The 18,367-nt window shown below is 53.3% G+C and overlaps 1 protein-coding gene across 3 annotated transcripts in view; it reads right to left on the bottom strand.

The window, feature by feature from the left end:
• Positions 1 to 18,367, bottom strand: part of Ripor3 (RIPOR family member 3) — a 72,206-nt gene that overhangs the window by 22,572 nt on the left and 31,267 nt on the right. For all 3 annotated transcript variants that reach the window (XM_036186654.1, XM_036186653.1, XM_036186655.1), the window contains exon 2: positions 6,799 to 6,914. In XM_036186654.1, the coding sequence (XP_036042547.1) occupies positions 6,799 to 6,905 (107 nt within the window). In that variant the 5' untranslated portion in view covers positions 6,906 to 6,914. The remainder of the gene's footprint in view (positions 1 to 6,798; positions 6,915 to 18,367) is intronic.

The raw sequence follows: 18,367 nt of genomic DNA on the forward strand, positions 1-18,367 counted from the left end.
GAATAAACTATTTCTGCTTTACGTGGCTTTTTATTAGAATTTGTTAACACAGCAACAAAAACAGTCAAGACAGTGACCTAGTGTGTCTGCACGCGTGTGCACTGGCCCCTTCAGAGGCCGGAGGACTGGGCGTGCGGCCTTCAGCTTCGCTTTCAGCCCTCCTCAGACTTTTCCTGATGGTTTTCACTGTTCCAGCTTTGGGGCTTTAATCTCAGAAGAAACCTGATGTAACTGTGTCTGGAACCAACCCGAAGCTGGTTCTCAAAGGGAAGCCAACCAGGCCGTTTCACCAGCTCCATCCACTCCAAGGAGCAGGAGCCTTCAGACCAGGGGCAGGAGTGGCCATTGGCTGAGGACAGAGGAGCATGGTCCTGAGCAGCCTGGAGGGGAAGACCCCACCCCCATCCAGACCTATCACTCATGGCCTTGGGCATCTGAGCAGAAGGGTAACAGCTTATTTAAGCTTCTGCCCTCTTTAATCAAAGCAGTCGTGTGTGTGTGTGTGTGTGTGTGTGTGTGTGTGTGTGTGTGTGTCCCGTGCTAGCACACGTCCAAGCCTCTGTTTTGCCATTTGTAAAACAGGGACGCTGAGACCCCAGCTCTGTGACTGGCACATGAAAGCCAATCATTAGTCAATGCTTTGTACATATGAGCTAATGGGAACAACCGCATCTCAGCCACAGCTCTCCTGCACTGGCAGCCTGGATAATAGATGCTCAGCTTACAGTGTGCCACACTGAAGCAGTGAAGGTTGTGGCCATGGGGCTGGAGGACAGAGACCCGTGGGTGGAAGGGCCAAGCCCCAAACCTTGCACCAGGAACAGAAGGACCCAGCAGGGTGTGGGACACAAGGCGTGGCATACAGGATGGTCACTCACTACAGACTGGTCAGCTCAAGACTGCAAACCCCTCCTCAACACAGGAGATTTAGGAGGCCTGAGACTCTGCATTTCTGCCCCATTCCCAAGCCCGTCTATGCTGCTGGTCCCCAGGCCACACTGAGCATGTGAGTATACACTTGTGGCCCTAACGACAAGGAGCTCAGGAGTTCAAAGCCAACATAAGCAGTGTAGTGAGATCCTGCTTTAACAAAGGCACAGCCAGGCCTGGGGTACAGGCCTCTAATCCCAGTGTCTGGAGGTAGAGGCAGGAGGCTAGGCAATCCAAGGGAGTCATTAGCAACATAGAATTCAAGGCCAGCCCCAGCCACATGAGAGGCCGTCTGCACAATTGTAAGATAAATAGATGGGTTCGTCTATTGGAAGTGCATGATATGGCCCTCTGCCTCTGGGGCTCACTAGCTCTGGGCTTTTGGGGGATCACCCACATACTGAAGACATGGCCTTTCTAGGGGTCCTTCTAATGTCCCTGGGCCTTTTTTCATTGTCCTTTCTTGTTTAGATAGGAACTCACTCTGTCACCCAGGCTGGCCTCAAACTCACAGCGGTCCTCCTGCCTCAGAATCTCAAGTGCACTTTTAAAAACCAGGCGCTTATCCATCTAGATAGGAGCTCACTAAGCAGCCCCTGGTGGTCTGGGTCACCGAGGGTCACAACCTATAGCGGGGAGGCAGAGGATTGTGGGCTAGCTAGCAAGCCAGGCAGGGGGCGGGCCACAGGGACATGGCTCTGCTCTTTCCTCAGTCCTGAGAAAAGTCACCAGGCTAGTTCCTGCCAGGTGAGATGCTGAGCATTCCACATGTGGGAGACACAACACAAACACTCAAGCCAGGTCTGCTTGTCACCCTGCTTTGGGACCAACCCATGCCCAGAGCCCCTGAGGCTGACAACCCAGCACATACCAAGCCACTGAGACCTTGTGCCTGTACTCGGCCCCTGTATTCAAACCCAAGCCCCACGGCTCTGGGCACTGAACCCACTCAGCCTCAGTTTCCTCTCTGTGGAGGGGAGGTAATGATGCCTTGAGTTGTCATGACAGTCACTTGGCAGACGTTTGCTCAGTCCCTGCTGTAGTGACCACCATCCCAGGGCTTAGGACAGGACAGAGCAGTAACAAAGATAAACAAATGCCCGCCCTGAGAGACATAGGCCAGCTGGTGCAGTCAGTATCTGGCTCTCCTATGACCAAGCTGTGTGGCCCTGGGAAGTGACAAAGACTCTCTGGATTTCAGTTCTCTCTGTGAAATGGAGTCCAGAGCTGGGATTGCCAGGAGGGCTCCGCAGGCTGATAAATGCAAAGAACTCCAAACGGTGTTTGGTAAACAGCAGGCACCACATGTGTGCCCAAGTTGAAGAGAGAAGTTTGGAACAAGCCTGTCCGATGGGACCTGATGCTGAGAAGGAAAAAGGGAAGCGATGTGGGCAGCGGGGGGGGGGGGGGGGTGGGACGACTCCCCCAGCAGTGGCTGGAGGGCTATGCCACCAGGGCTTCATCTCTGGTGCTGGCTGATATTCACAGACTACAGAAGAATGACTTTCCAAAGCCTCTCCCCGCTCCCTCCCCCTTTTTTCCCCCAAGGCCGCATCACCCACCTCTTGGATCGAGCCCTCCACAAAGTTGCCATCTCAGGCACGGACAGGCCACACTGCAGACAAGGGTACAAGTGGGTTTCCGACAGATGAGAGTCCAGGCAGCCAGAGGGCAGGGAGACAGGCGGGAGGTGTCTCTGGGTGAAGCTACAGCTCACTTCAGGGGTCCACAGTCCCCGAAGGTGTACCCCACAGCCCACCCCTTCCCTCTCCCTTGGGCTCTGGAGGTTCCAAGCCCAGCACTGTCTCTGAGCCTCTGAGAGGCTCTGAGGGCTGGCACAGCACAGCCTGGATGGTGAAATGAGGCTGCATGCTGCATGGCTGGCTGGGATGTCACCAGGCTGGGAGCAACCTCCGAGGGAGGATGTGTCACCAGCTCCAGGAGGACTCTGTAAATATTAAACAGCCCCAGGCCTGCCAGACAGGCTTCCAGGCACGTGCAGCCTGGTGCCCCGTGTTCACAAGCAATCAAGCAGCCTCTGTCCATCATGACTGTCCTCAGCCTTGTGCTGGCCATGCCAGGGCTCTGCTCACGTGCTGAACCTGCCCCAGCCTCCAGGCAGGGCAGTCCTTGGACTGACCACATAGACTCCTGACTGCATGCCCATCGACCAGGTTGGCCATGGTCCTGTGCCTGGTGACCCACGGTAGAGGACAATGACAGCCTTACCATGCTGAGGCTCAACTTTGCATGCTTCAAACACATTATTCCACCTTCAATTCATGGGTCTTTGGGCCTGTCACCAGAAGCAACTTAAACCCAAGTTTGATGCCATGCAGTGGTGGCGCACGCCTTTAATTCCAGCACTCAGGAGGCAGAGCCAGGCGGATCTCTGCGAGTTCCGAGGCCAGCCTGGTCTACAGAGTGAGTTCCAGGAAAAGCACAAAGCTACACAGAGAAACCCTGTCTCGAAAAACCAACCAACCAACCAACCAACAAACAAACAAAAACCCAACCAAGTTTGATGACCCACCCCAACTGTTGGCTTCAGAGGCACCTGCCCGACAGTCCTGGGGGAGACAGCCCTGGATGCCAAGCTACTGCTATGCCTGTTGGAGAAAACTACTGGGTCATTGTCAGCACTTGACTCAGCTGTTTCACCTACAGAGCCTGGAAAAGGGAAATGGCTTTATTATATCAATCATTCATACCTTAGTACTAAATTCTATCAGATAACATCCCCAAGTGAATTCTGTATCTGTGGGGCAGAAAGCCCGGGCTAGTCGAAGAGTTGTAGTTGGGCAGGGTATGGTGCAGGAGGTGTGCCCAGCCCTGAGTGGAGTCCTGCTGGGCTGCCTAGGGTCATTTTGCCTTACCTACTGCTGGGGACATCTTTCTGTACATTGTGAATATATGCTGTTCCCATTGGTTAATAAATAAGCTGTTTTGGCCTGTGGCAAGGTAGCTTAGAGGCAGGCAGAAAATCCAAGGAGAGAGACAGGAAAGAGAAAGGCAGAGTCTGGAGAGATGCCTCGCTGCCGCCCAAGGAGAAGCAAGATGCCAGCAGATCAGCAACGCCCCAGTCATGTGGCAAAACACAGATTAATTGAAATGGGTTAATTTAAGATGAAAGAGCTAGCTAGCAAGAAGCTGGCCATAGGCCACACAGTTTGTAATTAATATTAAGCCTCTGAGTGATTAAGCAGCTACAGGGCCAAGGGGCCCAGTGGGACTGAAGAAGCTTTCCAGCTACAACCCACCCTGGTGTGGTCCCTCACCTCTGCAGCTGTGTCTCTGCCTGTTGAGAAATCTGGGAATCAGAGGCAGAGATGAGGCCTGCAGTCCAATCCAGATCAAACTGGTGTTAGACACCGGAGAGATGGACAGAGTAAGGAAGTTAAAAACAACCATACAGAGGCTAGAGAGACCACTCAGCAGTTAAGAGCACTGGCTGCTCTTACAGAGAACCTGGGCTGGATTCCAGCACCCACATGGTGGCTCTTAAGTGTCTGTAGCTCTAGTTCCAGGGGTTACAACGCCCTCTTCTGGCCTCCATGGGCACTGTATACATGCAGTACATACACACACACACACACACACACACACACACACACACACACACACACACGCAGAAAACCACCGGTACACATAAAATAAAATCTGAAACAAACAAACAAACAAAAAATCCAGCTATGCCTCTTCATGGGCAACCTTCCCCATCTTTGACAGGGGACTGCCCAGGCTGAGACTGGACCTGGGGGCCACTCAGGACCTCAACAGTAGCTAAGATCCAAGCAGCCCTGGGGACCCAGGCCCTCACAGCATCAGGGCTCACTTCTCTAGGCCGCACATGGACATGGCTGTGAGCCCAGGTATCCTAACAGGACCCAGTCACCTCCATCTTCCAGGAATCCAGCAGCAGCAGAGTTGGGGGTGCCTTGGGACTTTCTGGACAGAAGTGCTGGTGGGGCTTAAGGGGGCGCTTCCCACGGATATGTGGTGTCCTGAGGCCTGAAAGCCAGCAGCAGGGTGGAAATGTGGCATGTGATTGTCACCTGGTGGCTGTGAAGAGCACTTTGTCTATGTCTCATGGTGGGCAGCAGCCCCTCCTCTCCTCCTGAACCACACAGAGCCCTCCAAGCCTCGGACCATCTTAGATGGTCCCGGGCTATGTGTTCCTTGGCCAGCTCTACACACAGACCTCAGGGTCAGGTCCAAGGAGGCCCAGGCAGAGGCATCATGGAGATGGCCTAGCTGAGAGACAGTGCGGGTTTCCTCTGCTTACATGCACTCTCCCAGCAGCATTTATGCATGCCTACTGTGTCTCCCTCACAGTGGCACCCACTCTCCTCTCCAAGGCCACAGTCAGTGACTAGGACTGACAACCATGGGTCTTTGCCAACCCCGCCCCCTCCAGAACTTCTGCTCAAGCCTTCACTGGTCCCTGACACTGAGGATGTGTCCCCCAGTGTTCCCTCCCTCTCTGACCGCAACCCACATGCCTCACAGCCTGCTTGCTGCTCCTCACCACCTCAGGACATTTGCATTTGCTGTCTTCGCCACCCCCACTTCCCGTCACCCCCATCAGCTTCTGCTGAATGAAGCCACTACCCCTCAGGCCCTCAGGAGACACACACACTCCCACTCTGCACCCTGTCCTAGGTCCAACATAGCACTAGCCATGGCTGAGCTGATTTGCTTTGGCTCCCCTGATGGAAGATCAAGCAGACCAGGGCCTGGGTCTCTCCCCACTCACCCACTCACGTCTGCGGAGGAAGAAGGGCTTCCAGGTGCCCCACTGAGACAAACACCATAACCCTGGCGGTGCATTCCTCTAGGTAGACTTCAGATGGAGCAGGCCAGGGGCAGAGGGTAACCTGCAGGCGGCTGTTGGGTGGATGTGAGGAACCTGGCTGGGCTGGGCCTGGAGTCCTCCCTAGGACATGCTGTGACAGCAGGAACTGGCCACGAGGAATAATCAGCTAGGACACGCAGCATGTGCTAGGGTCTGGGAGAGCGGCCAGAGTTGCTGGCGCACTGGCTGAGCTAATCTGGAGCCTCCTGGTCATGAGGGCCACCGAATGGCCTTGAAGGTTTGAGGGGACTGCTAAGGTCCTTAAGCACAAGCAAGGGTGTGTGGCATTGAGGAAATTGGTTGTTGATCAGCTGACGGACCAGCCAGGCTCTGCACCCACTCTGGTGGAGAGCTGCCCACCGGTCTGCTCAGGTGCTGTTCGGGGCCTTTGGCTCTGGTACTTACAGGTAACCAGACGTGGTTTCCTGGGGGCCTGTTCAGTGTCCAGCTAAGCCCATGGAACCTAGGCTGGTGGGCCCTGGCCCCACAGGCAGAAGGGACTCATCAGGACAGGAGGGAGCATGGGATAGAGTAGTCTTCGAGGCCCATCCCACATAGTCAAGCCAGCTGCTGTCATCAGAAAGCCACACCCCCCAGCCCAGTGTCAACTCCCCTTCACAACAACAGGAAGCCACACCCCTCCCATGTTCAGGAAGAAACCTGGGCTCAGAGAGGTGAAGTCACAGAGCCAGGACAGGTGGCCCCATCAGCCAGGCCACTAAACAGGAAGAGCATTCCTTCATACCCCACCCCCAGGAGGCTAAGGACAACTGGGAAGACATTTTGCTCTGCGACCCTGGAGTAGTGGAGCTACCTCTCTGAGCCTGTTTTCTCATTTGCCAAGCAGTGGTAAGATCAGCAGGCTGACTATGGAAGTGAGAAGAGACAACGTGGATGCGGCCGTGGGAGATGACAGGTTCCTCCAGGAACAGGCGTACCCCGCATAGTTTGATGTCCCGGGCCACTGGCTGAACTGTGTGCACCACCCCACCCCCCATCCCCACGGCACTTACGAGACCCTCCGGCTTTGTGCGCTGAAGCCAGCAAAGGAGGCGCTGCGGCCCACGGTCCCCACAGCCCCGGCATCCCCATGAGACAGGAAGCGCAACCTCACAGACATGGCTGTCACCTGAGAGGAGAGGACAGGAGAGTCAGCTTGACCGCACAGTCTTCAACAGCACCTGGCTGACACGGGTCCTGCCGCCACTCACATAGGAGCTGGTTGCATGAGGAGGGGGATTGTGGGGGCAGCCTGGGACAAGTGGCAGTTGTGGGGTTCAAAGCTGGGGCTCTGGCCATCTTAATGCTGAGCCCAGCACCACTAGCCATCTGCTCTCCCCTCCCCTGCTGAGGGCCCACCTGCAGAGCCAGCACTAAGTGCCTGCTGTATGCAAGCTCTGAACTGGACACACTGAGTGCATCAAACAATATAGTACGTAGCATGGGCAAATGTCCTGTGGCACCAGGGGACCAGCTGTGACCCAGAAATAGAGCAGGGCTGCAGCCCCTGGCAGAATTGGAGGGGCCACAGAACACAGGTTCCCAGAGAGTCAAGTCCCCCAGGGAGGATCTGGGCCTTCCAGCTGGGCAGAGGGAGCTGGGAGCCCTGAGTGGATTTGAAGCAAGGGACAGACATCAAGGGCTGTTTTGAACCCGGGCCCACTGCCTATCCCAGATCCAGGCTGTCATGAGGCCAGCCCACAGAGCCTTGGCTAGCTTCTCTTTTTTCCAAACCATCTCCAGGGTGGAAAAATGTCCCTACATCCCTGGGGAGCACAGCACATCAAGCTGGCATCTTCCAGCACAGACAGTCGGAAACTTCTTCATATCTAACCTAAATCTCGGCTGCTGAGGTTTCATACTTTGCTCCTTAGCCAGGGTGGTGCCAGTTGAAGGATTCCAGAGACTTTATTGCCCACACACAACCTAGGACATCTCCACCCACCGAGGCTCCTTCTCCTGTACTGGGACCCTGTACTCCGGTATCTCTTTCACTTCCACACCCTGGATCACGCTGCAGCCCCTTTCCACAGCTCCCACAGCTGCCCAGTGTTGCTCTTGCATTCTGTTTAGAGCCTGTCCCTCCCAGGGGCTCAGAGGCCCATGCTGCCCCTCTGCATGCCTGTGCAGTCCTGCAAACCTTCCCTGTCTCCTCCTACCCCATGGCACCACCCCACGGCACAGTATACAGGAAGGCATCTGAAGCACAAAGCTAGCCTCAGCTCCAGTCAAAACCTGGCCCTGGGCCTTGGTGGTCACAACCATGAAATGGGCTCAAAGGTTCTCCGAGGAACCAAGAACAAAATGCACTGAGAGTTCCCTGTGTACAAGGGTGTGTACCTGTACGTGTGTGTGTGTGCGTGTGTGCGTGTGTGCGTGTGTGTGTGTGTGCGTGTGTGTGTGTGTGTGTGTGTGTGTGTGTGTGTGTGTGTGTAATGACTCGCTGTGCAACTGACCGAGAGGACCAGAGTCCTGAAAGGATCAAGGGAGCAACTTGTTGCCCTAGTGAAGGAGGCACGCAGTCAGTGTCTGCTCAGTCCCTGCTGGCTGCCCAGGGGTCAGCGTGCTTCTGGCACACAGGTGGGGAAGTTGAGGCAACGTGAGGTATGAAACCCTGTGATAAATTCCCTTATTCAGTCCACACTGTCTTCTAAGGAGCAGAAGCAATTGATGGCTGAGTTCCACAGATGAGGGGAAACTGAGGTCGGAGAGGCAGCCAAGGCCTTTGTGGACCCCAGTGGGGAGCTACAAAGCCAGCTTGGAGCCCAGAAGTGCATATGTCTCACCTGGCATGCAGGTACCATCACTGGGGACATAGCCCCGCCCCCCAGCAGAATCCCCTGCCCTTGCCTTTGGCTTATACCACCTCAGGGAGGCATCTGAGCCACTGGCATCCCCTTCTTGGCTTCAGTCAGCCACAGTGGGAATTATGAGTACTGCAGCTTAGGCTGTCCCTCCTTATGCTGGGTGTCACCAACCCACTGAGGTGTGCCCTCAGTCCAGTCCAGGGTGGCTGCCTCCCTCTCCCACTGCTGGGCTAGGGAAAGAGGACGTCAGGTGGGGTGTCACCAAAGCCTTCCTTCAGGTTCTGTCTAGACGCTGAACAGTCCTAGTCTCTGACAGTGATGGACACTGTCCCATGAGGGGGCTCCCCACAGGTCAGTGATAGCCCCTGTCCCCCTGATGGTACTCCCCAGAGGCCAGTGATAGCCCCTGTCCCCCTGAGGGGGCTCTTCACAGGCCAGCACTGTGAGTCCTATGACCCCACTCATCTCACTGTGAGGGGGCAGCAGCTCAGAGACCTGCATCTAACTCTGCAGTTGGTCCTATGGACTGGCTTCCTGGCCAGTTCCACCCTCTGGCCCTGGCCACCTCACTGGGGTAGTTTTCTTGAGTGCCTTCTGTTTGGGGTCTCCAGGTCTGGGCTGGGGTCAGAACTCTTTGTTCCCAGAATCCTTGGCTCCTGCAATCACCAAAAGGGACCGTGGGACTTGCCCTCCTCCTAGACGAGGTCCCTCAAGTGGCTTTGTGGATTTGGGGTATCCAGAAGACCCCAGTTCACCGTCAGGCAACTGAGACCTGCAAGAGAGGCTCAGCCTGCTCCATTACTCCAACAGCCCTAAAACAATGACCAACAGGCAAGGTGAGCAAAGAGCAGCTGGAGGGCTAGACAGGACATCTGTCACCTTTGCTCAGCTCAGCCACTTTAGAACTAAAGGGACTCGAGCACTATGGAAATGAAAGGGTAGTGCTGTGCCCAGCACCTTTCTTTTCATGTAGCCCAGGCTGGCCTCAGACTTGCTATGTAGTTAAGACTGATCCACTTGCCTCAACCTCCTGAGATTATAGGTATCACACACACATCCATGTGGTGGCAGAGTCCCAGGCCTCAGAGATGCTGGGCAAGCATGCTGCCCACTGGGCCACATCTCCGGTCACCAAATGACCTGTGTTACAGAACCAGTGCCAACTGGACAATCCCAGGCCCTGCTGCAGACATGCCCCTCCTGTGACTCCCACAGCCTGCTCCCTGCCTGAGACTGGACCACCTCGGACCATTTTCCCAAGACAAATAGACAAATATTATCCCTCTTAGATAAAGAAACCGAGGCTAGCCGGCAGTGGTGGTGCACACCTTTAATCCCAGCACTCAGGAGGCAGAGCCAGGCGGATCTCTGTGAGTTGAGGCCAGCCTGGTCTACAGAGCAAGATCCAGGACAGGCACCAAAACTACACAGAGAAACTCTGTCTCAACAAACAAACAAACAAAACAACAACAACAACAACAACAAACAAACGAAGCTGGGGCTGGAGAGATGCTCAACATTTAAGAGCACTGGCTGCTCTTGCAGAGGACCTGGGTTCAGTTCCCAGCACCCACATGACAACACCCAATCACCTGTAGCCCCAGTTTCAGGGCATCTGACACCCCCTTCTCACTGACCTCCCAAGAGCTCCTGTGTGCACATGGTGTATATACATGCACTCGGGCACACACATATACACAGGAAATAATTAAGTCTTTAAAAAGAAAAGAAACCGAAGCTGTCATTCCAGCCCCTGGGAAGCTGAGGCAGAAGGATTGCTATGACTTCCAGGCAAGCCAAAGCTACAGACTGAGACCCTGTCTCAAACCAACAGTAGAAAACAAGAAAGTCTGGGGGAAGAGGATCGCTCCTCCAAGGTTGTTGACAGGAAAACCCAGAGCTGAGACTCGAGCCCGGCACACTGGAGCTGAGCTATGCTCACCTCCCCAGGTGCACTGAAGAGCCAGGAACTAGCAGCCCAGGGAGGGAAGAGCCCAGGCTGAGGCAGGGCTGGGGAGGACCGCGGCCACATAGCAACTGAACTGTGCAGCCAGCAGCACCCCCTCCTGGCCAGCCAGGTAAAGCCATTCTGCAATCCCCCAAGTGGGAGAGAGAAGGAGGATGCGGTTTGGGCTCCTCTGGACTAAGACAGGCCAGCTCAGGATTTCATGAGCAGAAGCTGACAAGCCCCAGGGAACGTACTAGCATCCCTAATGCTTACATCGGGCACTGCCCACAATGGCACCCAAAACAAAAAGCAACGTGGGCAAATGGAGCCCTGGAGACCCCTTGGCCCATCGAACGACCTCTGCTGTGGCTGGCATTAACCCCAAAGCTGCTGGTTGGGAACAGAGGAGGCCCTGGTTATGCAGAGGGACCCTTGGGTGGCTCTCAGTCACCCTAGGCAGCCCAGCTGTCTTCAGGAGTCAAGGTGAGCAGTCAGGACCCACTGGACCCCTGAACAGAGGAGCAGGCCCAGCAGCCATAGTTCCCAAACCTTTGGTGGCAGACAAGGCAGCCTCTTCTCTGTCCTGCCCCTTGCTGCCTGGCTCTGGTTGGCACCCGGTACCGCTGGGACTCTGCAGACCAGTTGAAGGCAGCTTCACATGGACCTGCTTCCCCGACTCCGTGGGACCCTGGGGACAGTCCTGGGACTCTGCCCTCAGGTGCAGCCAGAGGAAGCAGAGCTTCATCTGTCCACAACCACCCTGCGTCACCGCCCACCAGAAACCTGCAATTTCACCTCATTTCGAGGTGAAGCGGCTAAATTTAGCATGGCCGTCTTGTGGGGCTGGGCGGGCTCTTAGGCCTGAGTCCCTCACTTAGGACTCTTTTTTTCTCCCCTAAATGATGGCCAGGGCTTGAATTGCCTTTGGAAGTTTCTGAAATAGCTGCCTTGGTATAGCCTGACAGGAACTGGTAAATCAGACCCGGATAGAAATGAGCCTAAACAAGGGGAGTAGATGACCCAGCAGAACGTCCTGGAACCAGACTGTCTGACCCAGAGGGGCTGAGGGAGCCAACCTTTCATTTTACTGCATGCTCACGTGACTTGCCTGGAATCGCAAGAAGACTTGACCTCCTCCCCAGCTGAGTGGCTCCACTGCTCCATCAGGACCCTCCACTGGGGCTGCCTCAGGACTTTTGTGCTGGCTGCCCTTCTGCCAGCTCCCTCGTCCCCAGGGTCTTCCCTTGAAGCCTCCTCTAAGTCTTCAGGTCTCATGGCTGAGGTCACTTCTTTCCAGAGACATCCTTGAGCAAACACTGACTGAAGAAGTCCATCCCTCATTTCACCCAAGCCCTACTGAGGACTCTTGCTATCTTGTGTATCTGTAGGTCAGGGCTCATTACATCCTTCACAAGAATTTCTGCTCCAGACTGGTCCGACCATTTCTGTTCTATGCACACCTCTGGGCGTGGCCTAGTAGTAGTAACTTAATGAATGATATTTCTGAGCTCTCTCCTTCCATCTACTTGCTCAGTGAGTGTCTTAGTCAGGGTTCCTATTGCTATGAAGAGACACCATGACCATAGCAACTCTTATAAAGGAAAACATTTAATTAGGGCTGGCTTACAGTACAGAGGTTCAGTCCATTGTCATCATGGTGCAACATGGCAGTGTGCAGGCAGACATGGTGCTGGAGAAGGAGCTAAGAGTTCTACCTCTTGATCCGCAGGCAGCAAGAAGTGAACTGGGTCACACTGGCAGACCTGAGCTTATAAGCCCTCAAAGTCCACCCCCACAGTGACACACTTCCTCCTAATAGTGCTATTCCCTATGGGCCACACAGTCAAACGCATGACTCTCTGGAGACCATAGCTCTTCAAACTTCCACAGTCAGCATGTACTGAGTACCTACTGTATGCAGGCCTTGGGCATACAGTTGTCACTAGGCCACTAGGCTTGCCAATTCTACTAAACTAACTGGCCAGTGAACCCCAGAAATCTTCCTGTCTCTGCCGTGTCAGAATTAGGGTTACGCTGCCTGCTGCTAAGCCTAGCTTCTGGGGACCAAGCTCCCAGAGAGAAAGCCTGGCTTTGTTGGTGGTTTTGTTGAATTTTAGGGTGGCAGCGGTTTGATTTTGTCGGGGTTATGTTTTTGACCCAAGGTCTTGCTATGCAGCTCCTGCTGGCCTCTAACTTGCTGCTGGCTCCTGGATGCTGAGGTGGCAAGCATGTGCCACCACACCCGGCTGCCGAATTATTTTAAGGAAACCTCTCTTTAGAGCAGACTGCCTGTGTGTTTGTGTCTAACAGGTGTTAAATACAGGCCTCAGCTAGAGCAGAGCACAGGTCCTGTCCCAGCCTGGCCCCTGGCTCTGTTGCCCTCCAGGATGGCAGTCATGGGGAGAAAGGACCAAGGTTCTCTCTGCCCAGCACAGTCCCCAGCACTGACACCTTCCTGCCCTGCTCAGCCTGTGCCCAACCCTTGACTCTCAAAACTCACAGACCCACTAAGGGCCCATACTGTGGGTAGACAGGTGGGTCCCCAATATCTACCACAGCACCTTGCCCACTTTACAGAATATGAGTACAGCCATTGATGGCCAAATATGGGAGAGGGGAAAGGCCAGCCCATACTTGGCCCTGAAGAGGAAAAGCATGTGATACTTGGAGTACCATGTAGGGGGATGGCTGACCCCAGAAGGAAGTGTTCGGATTAAAGATGTTGAGTGGAGTGGCGTAGTAGCTCTGTGGTAGAGTGCTTGTCTTGCATACATGAAGGTTTAGTCCTCACTGCCATAATGAAGAGACATTGAGGAAGACTTCTTTTTTTGTGGCGGAGAGGGGGGCACTGAGACAGGGTTTCTCTGTGTAGCCTTGATTGTCCTGGAACTCACTTTGTAGACCAGACTGGCCTTGTACTCACAGAGATCCACCTGCCTCCCAAGTGCTGGAATTAAAGGTGTGCGCCACCACCACCCAGCTTGAGGAAGACTTCTAAGGTCTGGCCTCCCATTTGTGCGTGCACACACGCACACACATACACACACACACATACACACACATACACACACACATACACACACACACACACAGAAAGAGAGGAGCATAGGTGCAAACATAGCCATGTGAACATGAACATGCCTTAATAAGACACATGTGGCCTGGCGGTGGTGGCACATGCCTTTAATCCTAGCATTCAGGAGGCAGAGCCAGGTGGATCTCTGTGAGTTCGAGGCCAGCCTGATCTATAGGGCAAGATCCAGGACAGACACCAAAACTACACAGAGAAATCCTGTCTCGATAAATAAATACATAAACAAACAAACAAATAAACCACATGTGACCAAGCTCCCCCTTGGTCCCTCCCGTGTTTTAGAGGGGACAAGCTTCTCCCCAGTGGACCTCAGAGGCAGAGTGCCCTGGCAAAACCTACATCTCCCTGCAACTTTTCAGCCAGCAGTGTCCCACCTCCTGTCCCTTGCGAGAGATCACGTCTGGAAAGTCCCCTCTTCTCAGACACACCAGCGTCCACCTCTTCCAGCCCACTCTACCCAGACAATCTGTCACCACCTCATCCTGGGCCATCCCGTAGCCAATGCGACTTTAGACACTGCTGTAGCTGGGATGTAGCTCAGAGGCAGAGTGCTTGAGAAACATACGAAAGGCCCTGGATTCCAGTCCCAGTTCCGCAAATATAAACAAGAAAAAGTGTCATAAAATAGAAAGCAAAACAACAGAAAATATAGATTAAAACCATCCACCCAATCTGGGCAAGAGGCTTCCAGGCAGTCTGAACAGGAAATCATCGTAGCTCCCCAAGTAATGGTCCCCAGCCTGTGATGCACACCGCTGTCACACCCTCCTCGGTGACCATGATAAGGTGGTGGTGTTTATAAGTTCTGTTGCTTGGAAAGCAGTTTCCAGCAGGGTATTATCGCCCCAGGTGGAAATCCCAGGAGACACCTCCAGGGTGCGCACTGGAGCAGAGAGAGGCCAGCTTTCCATCCCCAGCCTTTAAACTTATTTCTATTTCACATGTATGAGTGTTTTACTTTTTTCTTTTCTGTGTACTGTTCATGCTTGGTGTCCACAGAGGTCAGAAGAAGACATCAGATCCCTGGGAACTGAAGTTGCTGAGCCATCATGTGGTTGCTGGAAATAGAACCCGGATCCTCTAATACAGCCATTTCTCTTTGGGGCGGGGGGTGGGGGGGTGGGGGTGGGGGCAGCTCTCCAGGCCCATCCCCGACCCCTGATATGTTATCTGTTTTGTTTTGTTGGTTTTTCCAGACAGCCCTGGCTGTCCTGGAATGAACTCCCTGTGTAGACCAGGCTAGGCCCAAACTCGCAGAGATCCGCCTGGCTCTGCCTCCTGAGTGCTGGGATTAAAGGCCTGCACCACCGCCACCTGGCTTGTTTTGTTTTGTTTTTTGTTGTTGTCGTTTTTGAGAAAGGGTCACTCTCTGTAGTCCTGGCTGTCTTGGAGCTTGCTATGTAGAGCAGGCTGGCCTTCAACTCACAGATATCTGCCTGCCCCTGCCTCAGGAGTGCTGGGATTGAAGGTGTGTGCCACCACACTGGGCTCCCTCCCTTAAGCTTTAAGTGTCGGGCCACAAACAGGAGCAGAAGAGTGATTAAAAATTAACCAAACTAGGGTTGAGTGCAGCTCAGCATACTGTCTGGAATCTGCCAGCTTCTGGGTTCCATCCCCAGTATCAAAAAAACAAAACAAAACAAACAAACAAAAAACAAAAAAACAAAGGAAAGCCTTGGATGTGGCCAGGAAAGACGGCTCAAGGGGAAAGGTGCTTGCTGCCCATGCCTGAAGACCTGAATGTCACCCCAGAACTCACCTAAAGGAAGGGGAGAACTGACTCCACGAAGTTGTCCTCTGACCTCCACACACATACCATGCATGTGTGCCATGTGTGCAGTAATAACAACTGGAAAAAATTAAACCCTGGACTTAGGGTTATCTCAGTACAGTGACACGTAGCTGCATGCAAAATAAGACACTGCTTTTTCAAAAATTCCCAAGGAATATTTTTGACACTAAGAATGTGATATTTTACATCTGTTTTTTCTAATAAATAAATAAATAAATAAAAAGTACAATTCTTCTAGTCTTTTCCTATGCAAAGAAATAATCATGCCCCCCCCCCCAGTTTTGTCAAGGCATGAGGTGGGACAACATGGGTTTATGCAGAAAGAGCTCATGGCAGGGAGATATTAATTGGTTTAATATATTAATATATAAAGTATATTGACTAAGTATTTCTTTTCTTCCCCCCTTTCTTTGGAGGGGGTGTTTGTTTGTTTGTTTGTTGGTTGGTTGGTTGATTTTTCAAAACTGAGTTTCTCTGTATAACAGCCCTGGCTGTCCTGAAATGGGCTTTGTAGACCAGGCTGGTCTCGAACTAACAAAGATCCACCTGTGTCTACCACCTGCGTGCTGGGATTGAAGGCGTGCACCGCCACCACCTGGCCCCTTTTTTTCCTTTTTGAAACAGGGTCTTTCTGCACAGCCCCTACTTATCCTGGAACCACTTTGTAGACCGACCTGGAATCCAACTCACAGGGATCCAACTGCCCTTGTCTTCCAAGTGCTGGGACCAACAGCCTGTGACATCACACCTAGCTTTGGTTAGGTTTTTTTGTTTGTTGTTTGTTTTTTAAGACAAGGTTTCTTTGTGTAACCCTGGCTGTCCTGGAACTAGCTCTGTATATAAGGCTGGCCTTGAACTCACAGAGATCCACCTGCCTCTGCCTCCCGAGTGCTGGTATCAAAGACATGCACCATCACTGCCCAGCTGATTAGGTATTTCTTATTATAAGAATTTTGCAAGCCAGATGTGGTAATGCACACCTGCCTATGATCCTTGCACTTGTGAGGCAAAGACAGGTGGGAACTTCCAGACCATCCTCAGATACACAGTAAATTTGAGATCAGCCTGGGTTACCTGCAACCTCATTTCAAAGAATCAAAGAAGGAAAAAGAAGAATAGAAGAAGAAGAAAGAGGAGGAGGAGGAGGAAGAGGAGGAGAGGAGGAAGAGAAGGAAGAGGAGGAGGAGAGGAGGAAGAGGAAGAGGAGGAGGAGGAGGAGGAAGAGGAGGAGAAAGCTTGAGAAATCAGGCTGGCCACTGTCCCCAAAAGGCCAGGTTCTACAGTGACTCATGGAGGAACTGGACAGGCCAGTCAAGAACTCAGTGCCTACCACCCTATGTCTGCTTCTCAAATCAAGTCACTCAGCCTGGGGAGATGGCTCAGTGCATATGGTGTGCTCTGTGCTCTGTGGGGACCTGAGCCCAGATCCTCAGAACCCACATAAATCTGGCTAGAGCAGCATCTGCTCTCCCAGTGTTTCTAGTGAGGTGGACTGCAGAGACAGGCGAATCCCCGGGAGTTCAGAAGCCAAGGGCACACACAGCAAGGAAGAACAAAGAGAACCTGTCTCAAACAAGGTGGAAGGTGAGGAACAACACGTTTGAAGTTGTCTTCTGACCTCTACACATGGGCTGTGTGCATGCCTGAATTCATATATGAGCATGCACGCACATGCACGCACACATCCCCACATATGAAGTTACCCCCAGTTCCTGTCACAGTAAGGCAAAAATTGACCTAAGACAACCATTTCTGCAGACACAGGCCACTGTGAGGCCAGCAGGACTCAGCCTGTGGGCACTCATCCCCACCCAGCCTGAAGAGGTACCCTCTGAGTAAGTTTGTGCTAGGGGCTCAAGGTGGACAATGACCTCCGTCCCCACTCCCCTGCCCCAGCCATCATCTGCTCTCCAGCCCCAGTGCTCCACTTCCCCACACTTCAGAGCCCAGGGCTCCACAGCCAGCCTGCTTGTTTGCTGGCCAAGACTGTTCACAGCCCAGGAAGTGGTCAAGGGTTCAACCAGAGACGAGCCATCTGGTTGCTCCACAATAAACATGTCACGAGAGAGCTGCAGATAGCTTGCTCTGGTTTTCAAGTCCAGTTAGATGTTTCTCTCTCATCTTGGCTCCTGGAGGGACAGAGGCTGGTCCAGGACCTGGGTCCTAGCCCAAGAGCCGCCCTGGCCTGCAGCACATGGGCGCTGGGAAGCAGGGACAGAGATGTCTTCCATTTCTTTTCTCAGAGATTATGCCAGATGGTCGACTCACCTCCTCAACAGGGGGATTTCCTCCCAAAGGGACAGAATATTTTCTACAACCCAGCGTTCTCTCCCAATGTAGGAGTGGGTGTTGTTTTTGGAGTGCAGGAGATGGAACCTAGAACCTTACATCTGCTGGGCAAGCACTCTGGCTATCTCTCCAGCCCTGCCAACACAAACCTCTTTTCCATCAAGGGAGACCCCTACTGGTCACCTTTAGTATTGCATCCTTGCTTCACCAGCAGGGATGGCTGCCCACCCAAAGGAGGGTGAGGCTCTCTGTTCCCAGCAAGGTCGGTGGGTCCCAAGCATGGGACAGATGTGTGTGGCTGAGCAGCTTGGACTGAGATCATAATCGTGGGATTTCCAAAGTATTGCAGAACATTCTAGGCTGATGCTAGAGTGTGGACCATGAACTGTTTATCATTAGTCCCCTGTTTGCCAAACATTCTTGCCTGGGTCTCAGGGGAGGTAGTTTGGTTGGGAATGTATCGCAGCTGAATGGAATCAGCAGAGGATGAAGGTTTGCTCTCAGAGAAACAGCCAGCTACTGGAAGAGGCAGATGCCATCAGGAGAGACAGAGTGTACTCTGTGTGTGTGTGTGTGTGTGTGTGTGTGTGTGTGTGTGTGTACAAGAGGGTGTGGAGGTCAAAGAGCAGCTCAGGCTCCAGTCTCCCACTCC

Source organism: Onychomys torridus, chromosome 4 (assembly GCF_903995425.1).
Source record: "Onychomys torridus chromosome 4, mOncTor1.1, whole genome shotgun sequence".
NCBI classification, from domain to species: Eukaryota; Metazoa; Chordata; class Mammalia; order Rodentia; family Cricetidae; genus Onychomys; species Onychomys torridus.